Source organism: Scyliorhinus canicula, chromosome 15 (genome assembly GCF_902713615.1).
Source record: "Scyliorhinus canicula chromosome 15, sScyCan1.1, whole genome shotgun sequence".
Taxonomy (NCBI): Eukaryota; Metazoa; Chordata; class Chondrichthyes; order Carcharhiniformes; family Scyliorhinidae; genus Scyliorhinus; species Scyliorhinus canicula.
Window position 1 is genome coordinate 115370864 of NC_052160.1, and position 20760 is coordinate 115391623.

The 20760-nt window shown below is 40.2% G+C and overlaps 1 protein-coding gene across 5 annotated transcripts in view; it reads right to left on the bottom strand.

The window, feature by feature from the left end:
* Positions 1–1337: 1337 nt before the first annotated feature.
* The window catches only part of LOC119979117 (TBC1 domain family member 22B-like), a 355807-nt gene continuing 336384 nt past the window's right edge, over positions 1338–20760 (bottom strand). For all 5 annotated transcript variants that reach the window (XM_038821122.1, XM_038821126.1, XM_038821121.1 and 2 more), the window contains one exon: positions 1338–4825. In XM_038821122.1, the coding sequence (XP_038677050.1) occupies positions 4697–4825 (129 nt within the window). In that variant the 3' untranslated portion in view covers positions 1338–4696. The remainder of the gene's footprint in view (positions 4826–20760) is intronic.

Here is a 20760-nt window from a genome sequence, read left to right on the forward strand (position 1 = left end):
TAGAATGTCCAGGTGAGATTGATAGACCTGGGGGCGCAGTCATCCCAAGTCTCCTCACCTGTGGTTCCTGCAGCCACAGTGCTGGTGAACGCTGTAATCCATGTTGTTGTCCCTTGAACTAAAAGTGTTTCCTTTGACAAGTCTAACATGCTATCCCACTGGCCCTCCTTAATGGTCAAGGAACCTAGAAATGAGATGCTAATGCCATAGTTCAATTAAAGAGGCCACAGCAAAGTCCATGTTAGAGCACAACAGATCCCCATCTACTAACGGCACTGCTATTTTTCCAGGGACTAAGATGAGACAATTTAGCCCAACATTTTTTTATCCCCAACTGTGAAGCATTATATGAAACCTCACTTAGTACTACAGAACTTGTGAGCTCTGCGTGCCGAAAGCTAGTGATTTGAAACAAACCTGTTGGACTTTAACCTGGTGTTGTAAGGCTTCTCACTGTGCCCACTCCAGTCCAACGCCGGTATCTCCACATCATGGCTACAGAACTTGAATATTGCTGGAAAGAGACATGTTGCTGAAGCTTTTGTCTTGTAATCATGACAACACACGCAAGAATGCAAAGTTTCAAATGATCACAATTTATAAATTAATACCACAGGAAACAATGTTGGTGACAGGTTGGCTCGTCTGATTGACCAAGGAATTGCAAGGGTACTAAGAATGATGAGAATTATTTCAAAACAAAATTATTGAGGAACCTTTGAAGTGAAAGTTGGAGAATAGTGACAATTCACCAAATTTAGAAGTGTTGGAAAGGTGATCAAACTTGCAGTCATTCATGGTGAGGATACCAGATTGATGTTACAGCTATCAAAAGGAATGTTGATAAGGGTCAATGTCTCCAGCCTGGCACTTAATCAGTCGAGCCCATTGCAATATTAGGTTAACACTCCTTAGTTTATGAATGAACATCAAAATGCAGCTAGGCTCTGCCTATGAGGAGAGATTGAGGAGGCTGAGTCTCTATTCTCTCGAGTTTAGATGAATGAGAGGGGTTCTCATTGAAACTTATAAAATTCTTAAAGGGCTCAACGGGATTAGATACAGAAAAGATGTTTCCCCTAGCTGGGATAATCTAGAACCAGAGGACACAGTCTAAATAATAAACGGCCAATCCACCTAACCTGCACATCTTTGGACTGAGGGAGGAAACCGACGTGTACATGGGAAGAACGTGCAAACTCCACACAGACGAGGTCGGAATCGAGCCCTAGTCCCTGTGAGGCAGCAGTGCTAACCACGTAATCTTGGGTGAATATTGCAGAGATGCAGATGCACAATGAGTCACAGAGGTGAAATAATAATCAAAGACTACTGACTGATGTGGAGCAGGAATTTAATTTTTTTTAAAGTCTTATAATAGCACTGACTACAGAAGCATTAAAAAAACATGGTTTGAAAAAGAATTTGGCATATTTCAGAGACAACATCATCCAAAGGGCTAATATATTAATCTCTTCACTGCTGTACAAATGTGCTTGCGAGATCACATGGTTCCAGTCTTTGATAAACTACTTTAATTGAATATCTTGTATTATGTCATCTGCAAAACAGGTCTATAACAGCTATAACACAAATAAATCATCTTTTGGACTTATTGCACACAGAAGAGACGAAAAATTGTGTCTTTTTGATAGCACATATCATGTTAAAACATCACACAGTGAAAAGGTGGAAAGTCACAGTTAGAATTAATTTCTGTCCTGAAGGTCTGAAGTAACTGTTGAAATACCATGCAACATCTCTCTGGTTTCTGATGGTGTAGCTGTAAGCATTCCAGAGTCATAGATATTGTGTTAATATTTACAACGTGAGGTGCCATGGCCAAACACTACAGCATTTGTACAGTTCAGAACAGTTAGTCAAGGCACAAGTTCACTTGTTCTGCATGTTGGTTCCGCTCACCTTTTCATCGTGTAAATAGCAAATCTTCAGTATATAAAAGCTAAAGTGGTGCTTGTTTCCTCTGCTTCCTTATTAAGATCCCAGCTTCACACAACATATGGATAAGCATCGCATACATGATAGAAATTCTGATTAAAGCAGTCTCATTATTCACACGACAAGTGAAAACATCTGCACCAGTGTGTTCACTTGCCACTTTAAAAAAAAATACAATTTAAAGCTTTTTTGCACCATATAGCCATTCCTTAGCCATGGTCATAACCAACCAATCTGTTCCCAATTTTAGTCAATGTATTATGAAACCAATGACAAAGGGTAGTTTAGATTGATATCTTTCAATTTTGGCCTTCCGATTGGTGGTAAATCAACTCGTAGATCACCAGCAACTGGGATTAGCCAGGGAAGCTATATTATCTGTGAAGGGGAAAAAAGCAACATACTTGCTACCATCAAAATTTTACAAAGAAATTAATTGTGCTTTGATCCATGTGCTTGACTTTGATTAGAACATAACCATTTCAAGCAAATATAAAAACAATAGGAAGCAGAACCAGTTGTTTGGACTGTAAATACATTAGTGAACTTGCACGCCTGCCTAACCGACCTGAAAATAACTTGCACATTCACCCTTCCTTTTAGAAAGCAGGAAATTAATGCACAATTTTGCTTGAAATTCAATGTAAAAATTGCCATTTACATTATTTAAAATTCCCCAGAATGACACATACACACCAAAAACTACAGCAGAGTCGTTTTCAATAATTTTCCCTTTACATAAAAAGGAAAACACAATTAAAAACACATGTGGCATTCAGACAATAAGTTAAAAAGCAAATGAAATTATTGACATAGTTTTAAAACGTGTAATAAAGTCTATTTCTGGACCTCTGAACCTATATCATTTCTCTGCCTCTTCTTTGCAGTTTCTCACCAAAAACCCATCTGGATGACAACTTCCAAAGAATTACACCACCCAGTGACACAAGGCTCAGACACGGCAAGTTCAGTGTGGAAGTAAACAAGGGCTACGTTTTTCTGACATGACCAAAAATGACAATAAAGCTGACCCAGGGGTCTAAGAGCAGAAAGACACACAGTCTTTGAATTACTAGATCAAGTTCCAAGCTTGAATCCCAAGAATGCACAATTACAATAATTTTGACAAGCTACTAGTTAGAGATGGTTTTGGTAGATGGTACCAGGCAGGCTGCGAGACTAATGATGCAGCCTACTTTATTTTGCAGGAGACACAGTTCCTCTCAACATAGAGGGTACGTAGTAATGGTTCCTGCATACAGGAAAAGCAAAAGGGTATTTAGCCTCTCGCGTTTGTTCTGTCACACTCTTAGGTCATGGCTGATCTGTGCCTCAATTCCCTTATTCTGCTCTCTCTTTAGATCCCTTGACATCTTTGCCTATATGAGCAGGAATGTGCTATTCAGTCCCTCTACTATTGTTAGATTGCTTCTGAATTGTACCTCAGATCTATTTTCTCACCTTTTCTCCACATATCTCGAGCATGCTAGAAAATAACAGGCAATCTGAGAATTATATCAGTCATTGCTGGATGCAGGGCAAGCCACTTTTCCAGCCAGGTTAATTGGACTAAATTCTCTGCACCACTTCTGTAATATTAGGCCTCAAACCAATAAGGCAGGAACAAAAGGAGGAAGGAACAAAAATCGGAGATTTCACCCTATCCGTATAATTGTTGGCCATCAATGCAAAAATCTGCTTCTCAGGTCTCAGATATATATTTAAAAATATATATATTTATATATATATTTATATATTTTAATTATATGAACAATTTCTTAAACCCTGGACTTCGTACACAAGGTATGTTTCTGCAGGCAAAGGGGAAGTATTAAGAGCTTAAACAAAAATGACATCAACGATTTTCAAAACAATTTTAAACATAAATATTGCAATGTTCTCAACTCTGCATAAAAAGAATTGGTCAAAAGGCACACAAATCAAAAGGAATTACCTGAGAAACATATTTTCATCTTGAATGGCTTCAGTAGTTTGAAATCTACACTATTGGCATTAATAATTGGCCTTTCAACACAGCATTAGTTCTCACAACACAGATCTTTAAAAAAAAGTTATAAAGATAGCTATACTTTCTTCCCAAATTTCTACATTAAAAATGAATTTTATTGCTTATAAAAATGATAATTAGTAGAAATGAAAAATACTTTAAATGAATGTACCTCACCACAACAGCTAAAGTTTACATCAAATAGTACACAGCAACTTCAAAATAAAGTGAGGAAAACTAATATTTTTCTTTTTAAAAAAGAGGCACAATTAAAAATATTGTGATGAGTATCATTAACCACAAGAAATTAGATGCCAGTTGTGTTTTGGAATGAAGAAAATTTAACCAGTCTCCTTTGTGCACACTAAATCCAAACATTTAAGCAAGTTTTAAGTATAAGCTCACAGTAGTTCAAATGAAGGACACATACATTGTAACTATTATACAGAAACACACTATATAATGCCTTTTAAATCCTTTTCTAAGAATTATGTATAACCTAGTATCAAAGATTTATCAAGGCTCTGTGAAGAGCAAACTGAGGGAGTTCTCAGTCTACTTTCAATTTAGTATATTACAATAACAGCTCAAGAAAAGCTTCAAGTAATTAGAAACTACTTTCAAAGTAGTTGAAAGATTTGCTGTCTCAGCCAATAGAGCTGATGCCCACCTGACCTGAAAGACCAGCAAGGAGTTTAAATTCGGCTCTCAAATGTTTTTGCTAACCACTTATCGTCTGTAGTGATTAGGTGCATCTGCAAACATGTACTTAAGCCTGTACGCTTCCGCTAGGAGAAGACCAACTTCTTCATTACCCCAGTGAATTGTAGGGAGGTTCTGCAACAACATCAGGAGCCCCTAAAAAAAAGAACAGAATTCAGTTTGATATATACTCAATCCATCACGCCAAATGCAAAGATTTCCACTTGCCCAAGACTATTGATTCAGATATCAAGCACATGAATAAAAAAAATACATATCCTATGAATACAATATTAAACTTAATTAATAACGTAATACATAGAAATTGTTATAATACTGTGCATAGCAGAAAGTGAGACTTACCATCTCAATAAGTGTTGGATAATTTTGAATTGAGAAAGAATGGAATAGGTGCGTCGCATAATCGCTAAAAATAAGGATCACATATTCTTTGCTTTTGCACTAAATTCCCCACAATCTTTAATTCTATCCAAAGTATCTACACTTATGCTCGTCAGCACCACTAATCAACTGATCCCCTTATTTCATATTTCAGAACAATGAGACAAATCTGGAATGAGACATTTTGGCTCGATTTTAACTGAGAACTTGTTTGTGAAGGAGAACATCCACAAGAGTGGAATTATGGAGAAGTGCAGAAATATTTTGCAGATTCAGTTGCGTTGAAAGTTTAAACTTCAAGCACTTAAAAATCAGTGAAACATTTTTTTTTTTTTTACAAGTCCTGTGTCGGTCGTCAATGGTCTTTCGAACAAATTTACAAGAAAATCATGCAAGGTGGACGTTCAGGAAGATGCAACGGTGACAGTGAAGTTTCTATTCTCGGCCTTGCTTTTCTCGGTCTCCTTGTGAATCAGTTGCTGTTACTCATTCGGTTTTAATTAGGAATCACTGACTCGTCATGGTAAGCTATGACTTGTAAGAGTAAATACCATGCAAATTGGATTAACAACAGTTCAATTACTCCATTTAGAAGCTAAACTGCTGTTTACTGAGTTGCAGAATGCCATCACTCGAATTAGTATCTATTGAGGTACCAAATATAGACAAGTTTATGAGGAATACATTGTATTATGGGTTAAATGCCACCTCATCCACCACCTTAAACATTCACTCCCTCCATCACCGACTCACAGTGGTAGTAGTGTGTACCAACCACAAGGTGAACTGCAGCAAATCACAGGGCTCCTCGAACAGCACCTTCCAAACCCACAACCTCTACCACCTAGAAGGATGAAAGCAGCAGATGCATTGAAACACTTACAAGTTCCCCTCCAAGACACACCATCCTAACACCAAGCCACCATCCTAACTTGAAATCATGTCACTGTTCCTTCACTGGGTCAAAATCCTAGAATTTCCTCTCTAACAGCATTTCTTTTTTGGCAGTCCCTCCAGAGGACTTGGTGCCATGTCAAAAATGAATTCTCATGTGATGACAAGTCCACTGCTTGACCTAGTCTGCCACAGGTGTGGTAGGCCGTGCTTGGAGGTGGGGGTGGGTGGAGTGGCAGGGTTGCCATGTGCTCCTAAAACTAGGTCCATTACTGTCCCCTCTCGTGTAGGGTTTTGTGAACTGGCATAAGCAGCTTTCTTGGGTGGATTTTAAGAACTTTGCTCCCATCTAAGTCTTTCACGCTTTGACTATCCTAGTTAATATTGGGGAAGTTGAAATCCCCTACAATTATTACCCTATTATTCTTACATTGCTCAGAGACTTGTTTACATATCTACCCTTCTATCTCTCCCTAACTGTTTGGGGACCTATGGTACACTCCCAGCAATGTGATTGACCCCTTTTTATTTCCAGGTTCTACCTATAGGGCCAGGAACCTTCCAAGATATCATCTCTCCTTACTGCGGTAATTGACTCTTTGATCAATATTGCAACACCACCCCCTCAATGATGCTATACCCAGAATATTGAGGTGCCAGTTCTGCTCCTCCCTGAACCCTGTTTCTGAGAATGGAATTATATCATATTCTCATGTGTGCACATTCTCGCCGTGTCTGCATGGGTTTCCTCCAGGTGCTCCGGTTTCCTCCCACAAGTCCTGAAAGACGTGCTTGTTAGGTGAATTGGACATTCTGAATTATCCCTCTGTGTACAAGAACTAGCATCGGAGTGTGGCGAATAGGGGATTTTCACAGTAACTTCATTGCAGTTAACGTAAACCTACTTGTGACAATAATAAATATTATTATTTATCCAAGCTCTCTGCCTGTTCAGAAATGCAGCCTCTTTGGAGAAAAACATAGCAAGTCCTTTCCTGGCATGCCAAGATCAAAAGTGAAACCAAACTCAACCCTTGAAGCTCTGAAAAACATTCCAGTGGGATCAGATCCCATCACCAACTCTTACCAGGCAGAGCACAATCTTTTCGGCCAATTCATTGGCAACCAGCCAAATCAATCAAACCGAGTACCAGCCAATCTCTGTGGTAACTTTTCTGACACCTCCTGCTTAAAACCCAAAAGGTCAGAAGTATCGTGAGGCCCTGCTTTCACGTCTGTATTCATACTGAAAATCAAGATCAAGCGAGCCGTTGCCCTTCTGCTCCACGGGAGGTTTCTGTCCTTCCTGAGCTCACCTGCATTATGGTGTGACACGTGTACCGCCCCCAGTCAAACTCCTCACCTGCCACTGTTCGCGGAGCGGGTCGCACCCTGCCACTTCCGACCAGAAGCAAGAGCACCTCAGGGCTCGCCTCCCCGCCTCACCGGGTAAGTGAAAAAAATGATAAGAGTAGTGCTGTTTCAACGGCGCCGGAACCTCCCACTTATTCTACACCAGCCAATCTCTGTCATTGGTGCCGGTTAGTCTACAATTCCGTATGAACCAGGACAGACTAACAAAGTGACCTCTCCTGCTACTGAAATCCTCTGTTTGATTTAAAGGCACAGACTACTTACCTCAAAGACACATGCCCATTAATCATCCATGAACCAAAAATGTAAAGGCAAAAATAAAAGAAAGGGTAAGTAAGGGAATATACAGGAACAAACAGGAAGGACCTTTACAGCATCTATAACCTCATGCTTATTTGCTTCAGTAAAAATTTAAATGTAAAAAAAAGAGAATATCAATTTAATAAAATTCATTCAAGGCAAAGAAAGATTATATAAAAATGAATGTAACGTTGAAGGAAAACACGTGTTTAGGCTATTAAAAGGTTGACCATTTTATCAGTGTCTTGTGTCAAAAGCAATTTGTGAAACATGGACAAAAATGGTTCCTGAAAATGTATTGTATATGCCCCCCAAAAATAACAGTTATCAATTAGCAATGCATCCTATGGTTCCCATGCAGTGGATGGAATTTAATGCCCTTCGCTGGAGGGAGTTTGATGACATTGGCATCTAATAAGGCAGGAAAATGATTGGGGGGGGGGGGGGGGGGGGCCTCTGCCCTAGCGCAGCTGCCTGAATAACTCTGTGGCAGGAAGGCCTGTCGACAAACTTGCCCCACCCTGCCGCTGCCCAGTTACATGCCTGATTTGGTGGGCTTTCCCGAAGAGACGCAACATGGGGCTCTTCGTGGCTCTCCAGCCGTGGGCTAGACCCCCATCACCTCTACTAAACACTACCCTGCTGTACTATAGCAGCGTTTTTGCCCAAGGGTTCTTTTGGTTTGAGCCTCTTTATACAAGATTATTATTCTGTTCAGGTGGGCACACTAACCAGCACAAGAAACAGATATATTGTCAATGTCTGAATAGCTGTCATTTTTGTTATTTGTGAAGCGGCGTGGGAAGGGATAACTTTGTTACATGTAATTCGAGGAATTGTTTTAATGAAGCAACTATCACTGAGATGCAGTGTCATGGGCTTTTGTTCATTTTTATTTAATTTCCTGATAGATTGGATTGGATTTGTTTATTGTCACGTGTACGTGTAGACACAAGTTATACTCAACCACAAAGTAATTCCTGAGCGCTCTTTTGGGGAACTAATGGAATATTTTGTTAAAATGGTTTGTGCTCTTGAATGTAAACTTTGGAAAATGTACTATATAGGCTATAGAAAATAACATTTTAATAAAATATGACAGATAGAACTCAAATAACTCATTGAGATGCAACAGTATTTTTATGCAGTCAATTCAGAAAATGCACACACGACTGACCCCGAATAAGCATACCCCATTCAGAATAAAATAAGTTCCAATTTGCTGCGCACATTTATTTAACAATGAAAACAATGGGGCTAAATTGAATAGCCACTATAACTGGCTGTAGGAATTGCAATGTTTGATTACCCTCTGGACTAGTAATGCAGAGACCCAGAGCAAAACCTGGGGACCCAGGTTCAAATGCCACCATAGCAGATGGTGAAATCTGAATTCAATAAAAATCTGGAATTAAAAAAGTCAATTGTCGCAAAAGACCCATGTGGTTCACTAATGTCTTTTAGGGAAGGAAATTTGCTGTCTTTCCCTGGTCTGGCCTACCTGTGACTCCAGACCCACAGTTATGCGGCTGGCTGACTGTCAGATGTCCTCTAAAATGAAGGGCAGTTAAGGACGAGTAATAAATGCTCATGTCCCATGAAAATAATTTTTAAAAATGCACTCAAAGTGATGGCAGTGTCAAATCTTCATGCTGACTGTTTCGCAAGCAGATTCTATGTGCTACAGAATGGTTGTACATCTCAGTAAAAGTGCCAAATTCATTTAAGGTTAGCACCATCAGCTAACTTGCACTACTAAAAGGGAGATTGCATTCTGGCTGCAGCAGAGGCCAAAATTGCATGAAGAAGAGTGGATGTTCCAGAGATGCACGTCCCTTCGGCCCTCCAAGCCTGTGCCAACCATGATGACTGTCTAAACTAAAACCTTCCGCATTTCCGAGGCCCGGATCCCTCTATTCCCATTCTATCCATGTATTCATCAAGATGCCTCTTAGATGTCGCTATTGTATCTGCTTCCACCACCTCTCCTGGCAGTGTGTTCCAGGCACTCACCATCCTCTGTGTAAAAAAACATGCCTCACACATCTCTAAACTTCTCCCCTCACACATTAAACCTATGTATCTTAAAAATTGAATTTTCCACCCTGGGAAAAAATGTCTGACTATCCACTCTGTCCATGTCACTCATACTTTTGTAAACCTCTATCAGGTCGCCCCACAACTTCCGTCGTTCCAGTGAAGACAATCAGAGTTTATCCAACCTCTCCTCATAGTTAATACCCTCCAGACCAGTCAGCAGGCAAGAGGTTGAAGGCAGAGAGGGAGATCAGACTGAGCAGGAAAAATCACCGTCACTCAACCAACTAAGGGTAACCCAGATAAGGATCTGCATCTGGTAGATTATACCATTAATATGCAGCAAAGCCACATGTATGCAGTCGATGGCACATTGCACATTGGAGAATTCCCACTATCCTGGTTGCTGCTCAGCTTGTCTTCTCCAGCCTTCAGAGCCTTTATGTGAAGAATGGATAGTGAACTGCGAGATGTTTATTGTCGCTTTACCTAGCATAGAAGGATCATTCTCAAAAAAGAATTCAGGGCCACGGTCACCATCACAGCCACTGGCATTACTACCTTTGCTCTGCTTGGAAGCTGAAGGTCCGATTCTAAGAGATGGCACAGTTCCATGAAATTTACAGCTGGTGAATTACAGCTGCCAAATGAACCACTTCTGGCTTTGGTACTCCCTGAAGACATTGGGTGACTGAGGCCTGCTGCTGAGAACACTTCTCCCTCCATCTTTCTGCACGAGCAGCCTATCTTTTGCTGCGCCTCTGTTCCATCTTCCTCAGATGCTGTGGTACAAGGGGTACTGCAACTTTAGACTCCCAGGACTGGAAGCAAATGATACGCTCAGAGCCCTTGCACAGCAACAAATCCTTTCCCAACATGCAGTACAGTCCCTATGGATTTCAGCAACTTTTATGAACTCCTCCAAGCAACCACAAATTCCACAAACTCAACAAGTGCTATAAGATAGTAACCAACAACAACCTAAAGTTCGATGAGGTTCCCTTTAAATAGAGGTGGTAGGGGCTTGTGCTGCTGAATGCATGTTCAGCCATGTGTGGTAGAGGGAGTGGTGAGGTCGAAAATACCAGGTCAGGTGTCAAACCAGTGTCAGGCATTTACTGTGTCGTGAACATTCTAGTCTGCATACTCTGGCGTAATGCTCACTCTAATACTCCCAACCAGATGCATGCAGCACGGTCAGTCCCAGTTGTGAGGAGTGGCACAGACTCCATTTTTCTGCTGATCTGGCACTTGTGCCACCATTTGTTGTTGATTATGTGTCTTGGTAGGAAACATCCTGTTATTAGATGATTTTTTTGCAGGGAAACGGGATTTAATGTATGTCCCGATACCCATCAGTGTTGTGAGTAATATTTGTGTTGGCACGTTATAATTAAATTTAACATATTAAACTATATACTTGATCAAAATGTGGGGAGAGATAAATTGCTAAAATACTCTAAAACACTGAAAACCCCATTAAATGATATGGTAAATGAAATGATAGGGGCTGGTTTAGCACACTGGGCTAAACTGCTGGCGTTTAAAGCAGACCAAGGCAGGCCAGCAGCACGGTTCAATTCCCATACCAGCCTCCCCGAACAGGCGCCAGAATGTGGAGTCTAGGGGCTTTTCACAGTAACTTCATTGAAGCCTACTCGTGACAATAAGCGATTTTCATTTCATTGGTTCCCCATATATGATAAACGTAAGCCATAACATTCTTGATAATCTGACAGCTCCAAAAGGAAGTGACAGAGTCCACTATAGATAAGTCAACTATAGATAATTCTGAAGAATATGATTCAGTCTGAAGAAGAGGCAATGTTAACTATATTCCATAATATCCTAACTGGCCTATTTTAAACAGTTAGTATTTGCTTCCCTTGCACCATTATTTGTGATCGGATTCCAATGGATTCTTTGATTAGATTTTTGTTGCCATACATCAGAGATGACGGTAGAAAGCATAATAAATAAAGCTATGATTCAGTAACACACAAGTGCGAATAGCGATTTCAGACAGGCCTCTGTAGTGTGTTACATTTTGTTGCTTTGCCTTCTTAAACAACAGCATTTAATGCAAAAGATGTGACATGGACTGTAATGTCAGAACCTAAAGCTCAATTGGCGAGCTTGTGGCTCATGTATTTTTGTAAATGAATTGAATATTTGTTTTTGCTGACCTGTGCTCTGAAAGCCCTTAGCAAACGGAACGGTCCAGAATTGATTTGTCAGGTTATATTACTGTTGATTTATGTACATTATTTAACAGATCAATTTAAAAAAAACAATAGGACTTGGCCAGTAAATCAAGTGTTAAAAATCAGATTATAACCCACTAAACACAAGTATAACCATCGTCAGAGAGCCTGCTAGCAAAGAAGTAAATTGCAGAATATTCCCAGATCGCCACCCAATTCCTTTATGTGATGCTCCTTTGCTTCAAGGCCATGCCTAACATTGGCCAACATTTACCTGTGCATTTTGGATTGGTTGTACACTGCCACAGCAGTGTTATTCTTCAGTTTTCTGTTAAAATATGTTTTCCTAAAAATAGGTCTGCTGCTTTGTTAATGGACCATTCTTCCACTCTCGCCAGTGAAAATTACCCCTCCTTTGTGAAAGAGCACAGAACATGATAGAAATTGGTTATGGCTCATTTATGGACCTGGTCAGAAGCCCAGAGGTTTGTTCTGATGAGTGCAAGATGAAAAGCTTTGACAAAAAAAAGTCTCTGTTTTCAACAATGTCAAGTTCTGTGATACCAAACAATTCTATTTCATTACTGATGGTTGATGGAAATTTGATTGGTACCAGTAACAATTGTTGGTGCAATATAATAAATTACTGTTATTAGTTACAGGTAAAAACAAAAGATTCTTCCTCTGTTTTATCCACCTCAAAATCCTTCTCCATCCCTTGTTTCCTTCTCTACCACACCCTCAGTTTTCCATCTTTACCTGTTAATGGATGGGGGTGGGGGGTGGAAGAAAGAGTGAAACTACAGGGCTAAATCCATATAAAGTACGTACGGATGCCACACAACCAGAGATCACCCCATCAAATCTCCAGGAATACTTCTAACTATAGAACAGTACAGCACAGTACAGGCCCTTCGGCCCTCGATGTTGTGCCGAGCAATGATCACCCTACTTAAACCCACGTAACCCGTATACCCATAACCCAACAATCCCCCCATTAACCTTACACTACGGGCAATCCAGCATGGCCAATCCACCTAACCTGCACATCTTTGGACTGTGGGAGGAAACCGGAGCACCCGGAGGAAACCCACGCACACACGGGGAGGACGTGCAGACTCCACACAGACAGTGACCCAGCCGGGAATCGAACCTGGGACCCTGGAGCTGTGAAGCATTGATGCTAACCACCATGCTACCGTGAGGCCCCCTGCTACCGTGAGGCCCCAACTAGGGTTGGGAACCCATGAAAAAATGACGAGAGGCCTTCAGGAGGGATGTGCAGCCAGTAGGCAGATTTGTGTTCCACAGGAACCTAAAGAACAAACGTTTTGTTGAGAGGCTGCTGGCCATAGCAAGCCACTGAAGAATCTCCTGTGGGACAGATACAGATCACACAAATTTGGAGGAGAGTCATACAACAGTTTAGTTCGCCTCACTTACACATATATGGAAACTGCCTAACTCTTGTGTTACATGGCTCCAAATATAGTCCAATCCACTATTGGGTCTCCAACTTTCACAACTTCTTGGGCCAAGGATGTTAGTTCACAAAACTGATGGAAAAATGAGGTTTAATTTCCACTCCAACAAACTTTGGAAAATATTACATAAACAAATTAATTTAAATTGTATAAATTGCTTTCCAACAGCAATACTAGATAACTACAGAGGTAATAATAACTGATGATTAACCAAAGGAGAAATCTACATCATAGAATCCCTACAGTGCAGAAGAGCTCTTTCATGATTGTTGCATTGACAGCAATTTCAATTGTACATGGCCACTCTATTGATCCACAAAAGGTTTCCTTCTAAACCATGTGACAATATGTTACATCTCTATGATACAATGATGATACAGTCCTGTTAAAAGCTCTGTGTACTCAGAAAGCAGGTATGAGCTGTGCTCCAAAAGCTAGTGATTCGAAACAAACCTGTTGGACTTTAACCTGGTGTTCTAAGACTTCTTACTGTTTCTTTTCCTGAAATGGAATTCACACCCCTCCGATTCACCCATCTGCTTATTTCATCCTGTGCTAATTCCCAAACTCTTAAACCTGCTTTGTTAAATAGATACCCTGTTGCTGCACGATTCACTCAACTCCCAGACAGTTTCTCTTAAATAAATGCAAAATACTACAGTTCCTGGAAACCTCAATAAAAACACCTGCTTCATATTTCTTGCACCTTCTGTTCTTATGCCCGTTTCCCTTGCCTTGCGGTCATCAGCTCGCACTTTCAGTATCTTAGTGAGGCAAACATTTTCTGAACTGAAAAATGGTGGAGAACGTCTGTCTTACAGCAGACACCAGCAGAACCCCTGACATAACAAATTTTGACCCTATACTTATTAATGCTGAGTACTGAAAATGTAACAGGGAAATTGTTTCTAACATACACTAAATAACCTAATGACTGTTTTCTTTCTTTGAGTAGTGCCTGGGGAACTTTTGCACCAAGCTGACTTGGCTGTTTGATTCGATTGCATGTGAAAAATTGCACCTTCCACTATATAGCGCTCCCTCAGTGCAGTAGGAAGGGTCAGCCTAGGTTTGCTCCTCAAGTTTATAGTGAAGATTTAACTTCCTAAACCTCCTGCTTTTTAGCCAACCTAGCACTTGCTGCTCGAAACAGCGGTTTAAAATACATATTAAATAATTTTCAAATTGAAATTGAAGATGATTTTCAATTAAATGGAGCCAATGTCCCTTCCTGCTCAGATTTAAAAAAGGAAGTAAATGTCCTTGTACTTTGGAGGGTTCAACTGGAAATCCCACTAAATAAAAGATTTTTTAAAAATTCACAAGTGGTCTCATTGTTTACTTACCACAGAAAGGAATTTTTTTGCCTGCTCTCAGGCTTTCAAATATTTATAGAATCAAAGAATCTTACAGTATGAAGGCAGCCATTTGGCCCACTGCGCCTGTGCCCATCTTTAAAAAATCTATCCAATTAGTTCCATTCCTTTGCTCTTTCTCTATTACCCTGTGTTTTGTTTTCTTTCCAAAATATATATCCATATATATCCAATATATATATATATTTTGAAAGTTAATACTGAATAGGCTTCCATCACCCTTTCAGAAAGTGCTTTGAGATCATAAGAACACCCTGTGTAAAACCTTTCTCCTAATATCTCCTCAGGTTCTTTTGTCAATTATCTTATATCAACTTAGTAGCTACTGCACCCCTGTTTCGTCAAGGTCATCACACGCAGACACGTACACAGACCGTTCACATCCAGCTGAACGATATGATGCTCAACACCACTCCCTTGGCCTTGGCTCTCTGTCCTGGCAAACATCACTCCTCCACATGTCTGCTGACTTGCAAAACCCACAAAATGATAGAAAAAGTTTGTAATGCCCCCCCTCAAATGCCACTTCATGCTGATCTATTCAGCACACCCAAGGTGCGACTTCCATCAAGCAGGCCGATCTGGAAAAACCCTCCCACACAGGACTTCAATGCAAATTCCACCTGGAAATCATTGGACATGACAAACAAGTTCCGGGTCTCAAACCCAACCTTACAGCTGCCTGGTTTCAATCTTCCAAGGAAAGAGTGGTCTACCCTCAATGGGTTCAGGACTGGCCATGGCCCTTGCCTGGAAAACGTCCACAACTGGAGCATTAGTGCCAGCAGCGTATGTGCCTGCGGGAGAGAGCAAACCATGCACCACATCATAGGAGAATGTCCAATCCACAGACTCAGCGGAGATCTATCCGCTCTCAACACAGCAGGTACGGAAGAAACTGTTTGGCTCAGGTATTTTGCATTCGCTAAAGAATGTAAAGTTACTTATCAAAGGAAATTCTACGAATTCATGTCCACATTTCGAACATGACTGGGAAATGCTAAATACCTTGCTATACCAGGTTGGGTCAGAGCTCCGAGTGGACAAGTGCAGCATTTACTCTCCAATACCAGGGTAGAGAGTACCCAGGTAAATCAGCCCTCCATTACCTGCTGACTGGAACAAGGCAAGAAGTAATGGAAAGAACCTAATGTTCCAATCATGACTGCATGGAGGGCTCCACCCGTTCATCACTGTGATTAATTTATTCTCCAAGGTGCTCAGTTTGTTAGAGAATGGATACTATTTTTAGCAAATACAATATGATACAATAAGTACATTTATTTAACAAGGGACATCTGTCCCAGCTGCAGTTTAGTTGGTAGCACTTTTGCTTCTGAGTTACAAGGTTGGAGATTCAAGCCCAACAGAGCACATAAATCTGGGCTGACACCCCACTGCAGTACTGAGGGGTTTCTGAACTGTCAGCAGCCCCCTCATTTGGAGGAAACATTCAATCAAGGCCAGAGCTGCTCTCTCTCAGTCATAAAATAACCCATGACTGAATTTTGGAGTCGGGGAGTCTACTAGCCAATATTTACCTTCAATCATCACAAAACCAGATTATATGGTTATCACATCTGTTTTGTGGGATCACTGTGTGCGTGAAATGCTTGCTGCACTTTCTACATTACATCAGTGACAACACTTCAAGAGTACTTAATTGGCTGTAAAACACTATACGACACAGGGGCTGGTTTAGCACAGTGTGCTAACAGCTGGCTTGTAATGCAGAACAAGGCTGCAGCACGGGTTCAATTTCCGTACCGGCCTCCCTGAACAGCCACATGGAATGTGGCGACTAGGGGCTTTTCACAGTAACTTCATTGAAGCCTACTTGTGACAATAAGCGATTATTATTATGGGATGTCCTCAGGCCGTGATAAGAGCTATATAAATCCATAGAATCCCTACAGTGCAGAAGGTGGCCATTCAGCCCATTGAGTCTGCACCAACCCTCTTAAAGATCACCCTATCAAGGCCCACGCCCCCACCCTCTCCCCATAACCCCACCTATCCTCCACACCTTTGGAATAAGGTGCAATTTACCATGGCCAATGAATCTGATCTGTATAATGTAAACCTTTCTTTCTAAAGTCAGGATTGTGTATGCACATTGGGACATTTTATTCTAAATCACAGCAGCAGGGCCTGTACACTGTAATTACTGGCAGATTTTTAAATTATCACAACAGGGTTTTTGATTATTTCATACTAAAACAAAATGACATTTTGAAAAAGCAAAGAATTTTATCCAAAGAACAACAGAGATGGCGGAAGCTTGGTGCTCATATTGCCCTCAATATGATAGTTGCGTATGAAAGTAGAATCTGCATCTGTCTCTCTCTGAACAATGAGAAACGTACGAGTAACTGCATCTGCTCTGGGCTCAGCCTGTGGCTCATTAAGAAGGACACACAATCCCTGATGTACAAGCTGATTCTGTTAGGGAAGTTTATAACAATTTGCTTTGAAATGACTGTCAGGCACTGCCTTGCAGTTCAGACTGAGCTCTCCTAAATACTTCTATTACATTGAGGATGCTTTTCCTGAGCTAGTGTGTTGGACAAACAAATGCAGTTTAAAATTACAAGACCTTGTGGCCCCGTGCTGCTTTCATCCAGGTGCAACAACTAGCAAACCTGTTCCCCCACTCCATTTGGACAAGTTAAAAAAATGATTCCCTTGTTTCTCTCTCACGTAAAAACATACATTTTGTGTCACTTTGCTGTTTTATGTCTACTCCTCCTGATTTTTATAGCTTTTATTGTGCTGTAAAAGACACCTTACATTTATGGTTTATGTTGTGTGCCAATGTTTTCTGCCAACTGTTTGAGGCATAAAGTTAGGGCGGGTTAGGGAATAAGCCTGAGATATAGAACTTGCTGCAGAGACAAAAATTGCAACCCTCAGCAACCCATATCTTATTTTAGCTGTTTATTCCTAAATATAGATTCTGCAGCATTCAAAATACTCATGCAAAAATAGGAAATGATATTGTAGAACAGTTACTTCTAGTAAAACTTCATGCGACTCATAATAGATCTGATCTCATGTGACCTTGCAAAGGTCAAAATGTAAAAGTTATATTTCTAACATCTGGCAATATGGGGAAATAGCTAGGGGCCTTCAATCCAGTAAGATAGCCTGAATACAAAATGGGTCCGATGTTATTTGTACTTGATTGAAATAAATTATGTTACAACTGAAGTTGTGGGGCGGTGCATATAGGATGATACAAAAAATTATACCCAATATTTTTATGTCCGTCATTGCTTTGACATGAGGGCAACCTGTTGTGACAGTAAAGAATGTGTTATTTTTTATTAGGTAAAATAGATTCTTGAGTTTTGTGAACCTTAAAGACAGAGAACATGGAATAATCAATTTTCTTTTTTGGTTCCCTCCTTGTATCGGCCTTCTGGTACAAAACAGAAGAAAATTAGGAAGAACTTGTTACAGAAAGTGTCTGCCCTGAGTGCACTACCGCTATACTTACAATTATGCTCCACATCTCGATCTTTATTGCTGATCATTGTAAAGGCCCATCCTGTTGATTCCCTTATTGCCTCTTTCTTTATATTTATGGTTATCATTTTGATCCATGGATGCTTAAAGGACATATATCTTTAAGTCAAGCAAGGGAAGTGAGGAATTTAAAAGTTATAAAACAGAACCCTGTGCTAGCCTTCGAACAGCAGAACTCAAGACGTTGCGGCACCTGTGAGTTCGGTGGGACTGTGTTTGTCTGTCACATGTGTGTGTGTGTGTGTATAAATAAAAGAGGGTGCGATGGGTTTAAATGGGGGGGATTAGGAATTGGATAATAGTGAACCTTGTATCTGCTGCATATTTAATTAGTTTTTAGTTACCGTTATTAATAAACTTGCGTTTAAATTTATAAACCTGGTGACTGCAGCTATTGGGCAGCTCAGGGCCAAAGACTTTGGGTGATTTTATGAAAAATATTTATTAATTTAAATTGTGTAGCGACACCGGATCAAGTGGGGCTGGAATTGACCGGGCACTAGCCTGGGAGTTGTAACATCATCTAGTACATTCTCTTCTGATCACTTTATCTTGTGCCTTTTTGTCGCTTGACATCCTTATTCTCTAGCAGTCTCCAATCTAAGATCCAATTTCTCACCAAGATGGTCACACTGCTTCCTACCCCGCAGCCTCAATACAAAGCCACTTTTCATTCTTTGTGATTTCATTCGCCAACTCAATTCACCTTGCCCGCTATTCTCCACCTGCTTTTGCCCCTGCGTCAGAGCAAATGTGTCCGAAATCCTCATCCATCTTTTTGTTACCTCCAGTCTTCTTCTGGCTGCATTTCTGTTCTTTATCTTCCACAATCTTCAGTTCAATCAAAACTCTTAGGACCCCTCACAAACAATGATTGCTGGAAACTCTAAACCTCAAATTTTAATTTCTTATCCCTTCCTATCTCCAGCTTTGCTGTCATTAACTTAACATATCATTAAGTTGGCCAGATCCTGTCCTCTGAAATTCTTCCTCTAAACCCTACTGCTTCTTCACCTCCCAATTCCCCTTTAAGATTCCCCTGAAAACTAACCTCTGGTGAAGATGTTCGGATGATCGTCATATTATTTCCTTTTTAGAATCGGCACCCAGTTCTGCCTAATTGCATTGATGTTGGTGCATGTTTCAATGTTAAAGACACAATTATTGTTACTGATCTAATGGTATTGATGAATGCCAACATGGGTATACATCATTCTGCCCAAAACAATGAGAGGGCCAAGATGCTTGCAGATTAAATATCGCCTCACTCTTTTGAGTCTCTAGAAAATATTGTTTTGCCACCATAACATAATATTTGTCTACTGGTCTTCAACCAAACGGTATTTTCACTTGATCAAAACTATGATACATGTTTGAAGTCAAACAATGGAGAAAGTGCTTACTGTGCTGTCATTAATATGAGATTTCAGCTAACATCAATAGCTCAATTGAGCATTGCTGTCAAAGTTCGTGATGCCATCCAAATCCCTTATGGTCTTATATTATTGACATTTTTGTCATAATTTACACAAAAATGACTGCAAAAATGTAAGCCTTATTTGCTGTGAAACCTTACTTAAAAATATTTTTCTAGCTGTACAAATCAATCTCTACATGTAGTCAGATTAACGTCCACATTTTTGTTTGTAGTAACTCATGTTTGTCAGACGGGAGGTAATAAAAGGCTCTTTTGCTGATTAAACTTGAATCATTTAATCAACGCAGTGAAGGCATTTATTAACTTCAATACTTGACAAATAGTGGTTATGCTGAAGGCTTGTATTTTAAGAAAACTGATTGAAGTTTCAAAATGACTAAAGAGCTGAACAAGTTCAACATGAAAGTCGGTGACAGTGATCATGATGTCCAAATCAGATGTTGGGTATGTGTATGTATGAATTTCAAGACTATGGGAGTAATTATGCCATGATGCAGGGCATTATGAAATTGTCCTTTCATGAGAAATTTAAGATTTTTATTTATTGGCAGATAATCAATTATCATTTAAATAGTGTATTGTAACAAACTGAAAACTAAATTGTAAATCTTCATGGCTGTAAACCATCTAGGCTGTAGCAATCACTAAGCAGGGCACTGAAATAAGCTGCTATCCCTGGAATAGCATAAGTAGGCCTACTATTATTCGTTGATCCGCTCTCTTTAGTGTGAGACATTAACTGAGCTGGTAGTTTGTTTTGACTTGATAAGTGAGCTCGGCACCTCGAATGCTCCTATCTGTTGTCACTGCACTGGTGTTTCCACGGTGAAACGTGGCTTATCCCGTTTCCTTCAATGCATATGTTAATACCTTTTTAACGTGGGGAGAAATTCAGAAATTACAAATGGACTGGAATTGTTTCCTCTGAAAATAATGAACAGTTTACAAGTGATTTCAACTAAACTGCTGTTTGTGAACAAAGGAAGGAAATAAGGAACAAAAACGAAGAATGAATCTACATTAATAGAGCAACTATCACAACCACAGGACATTC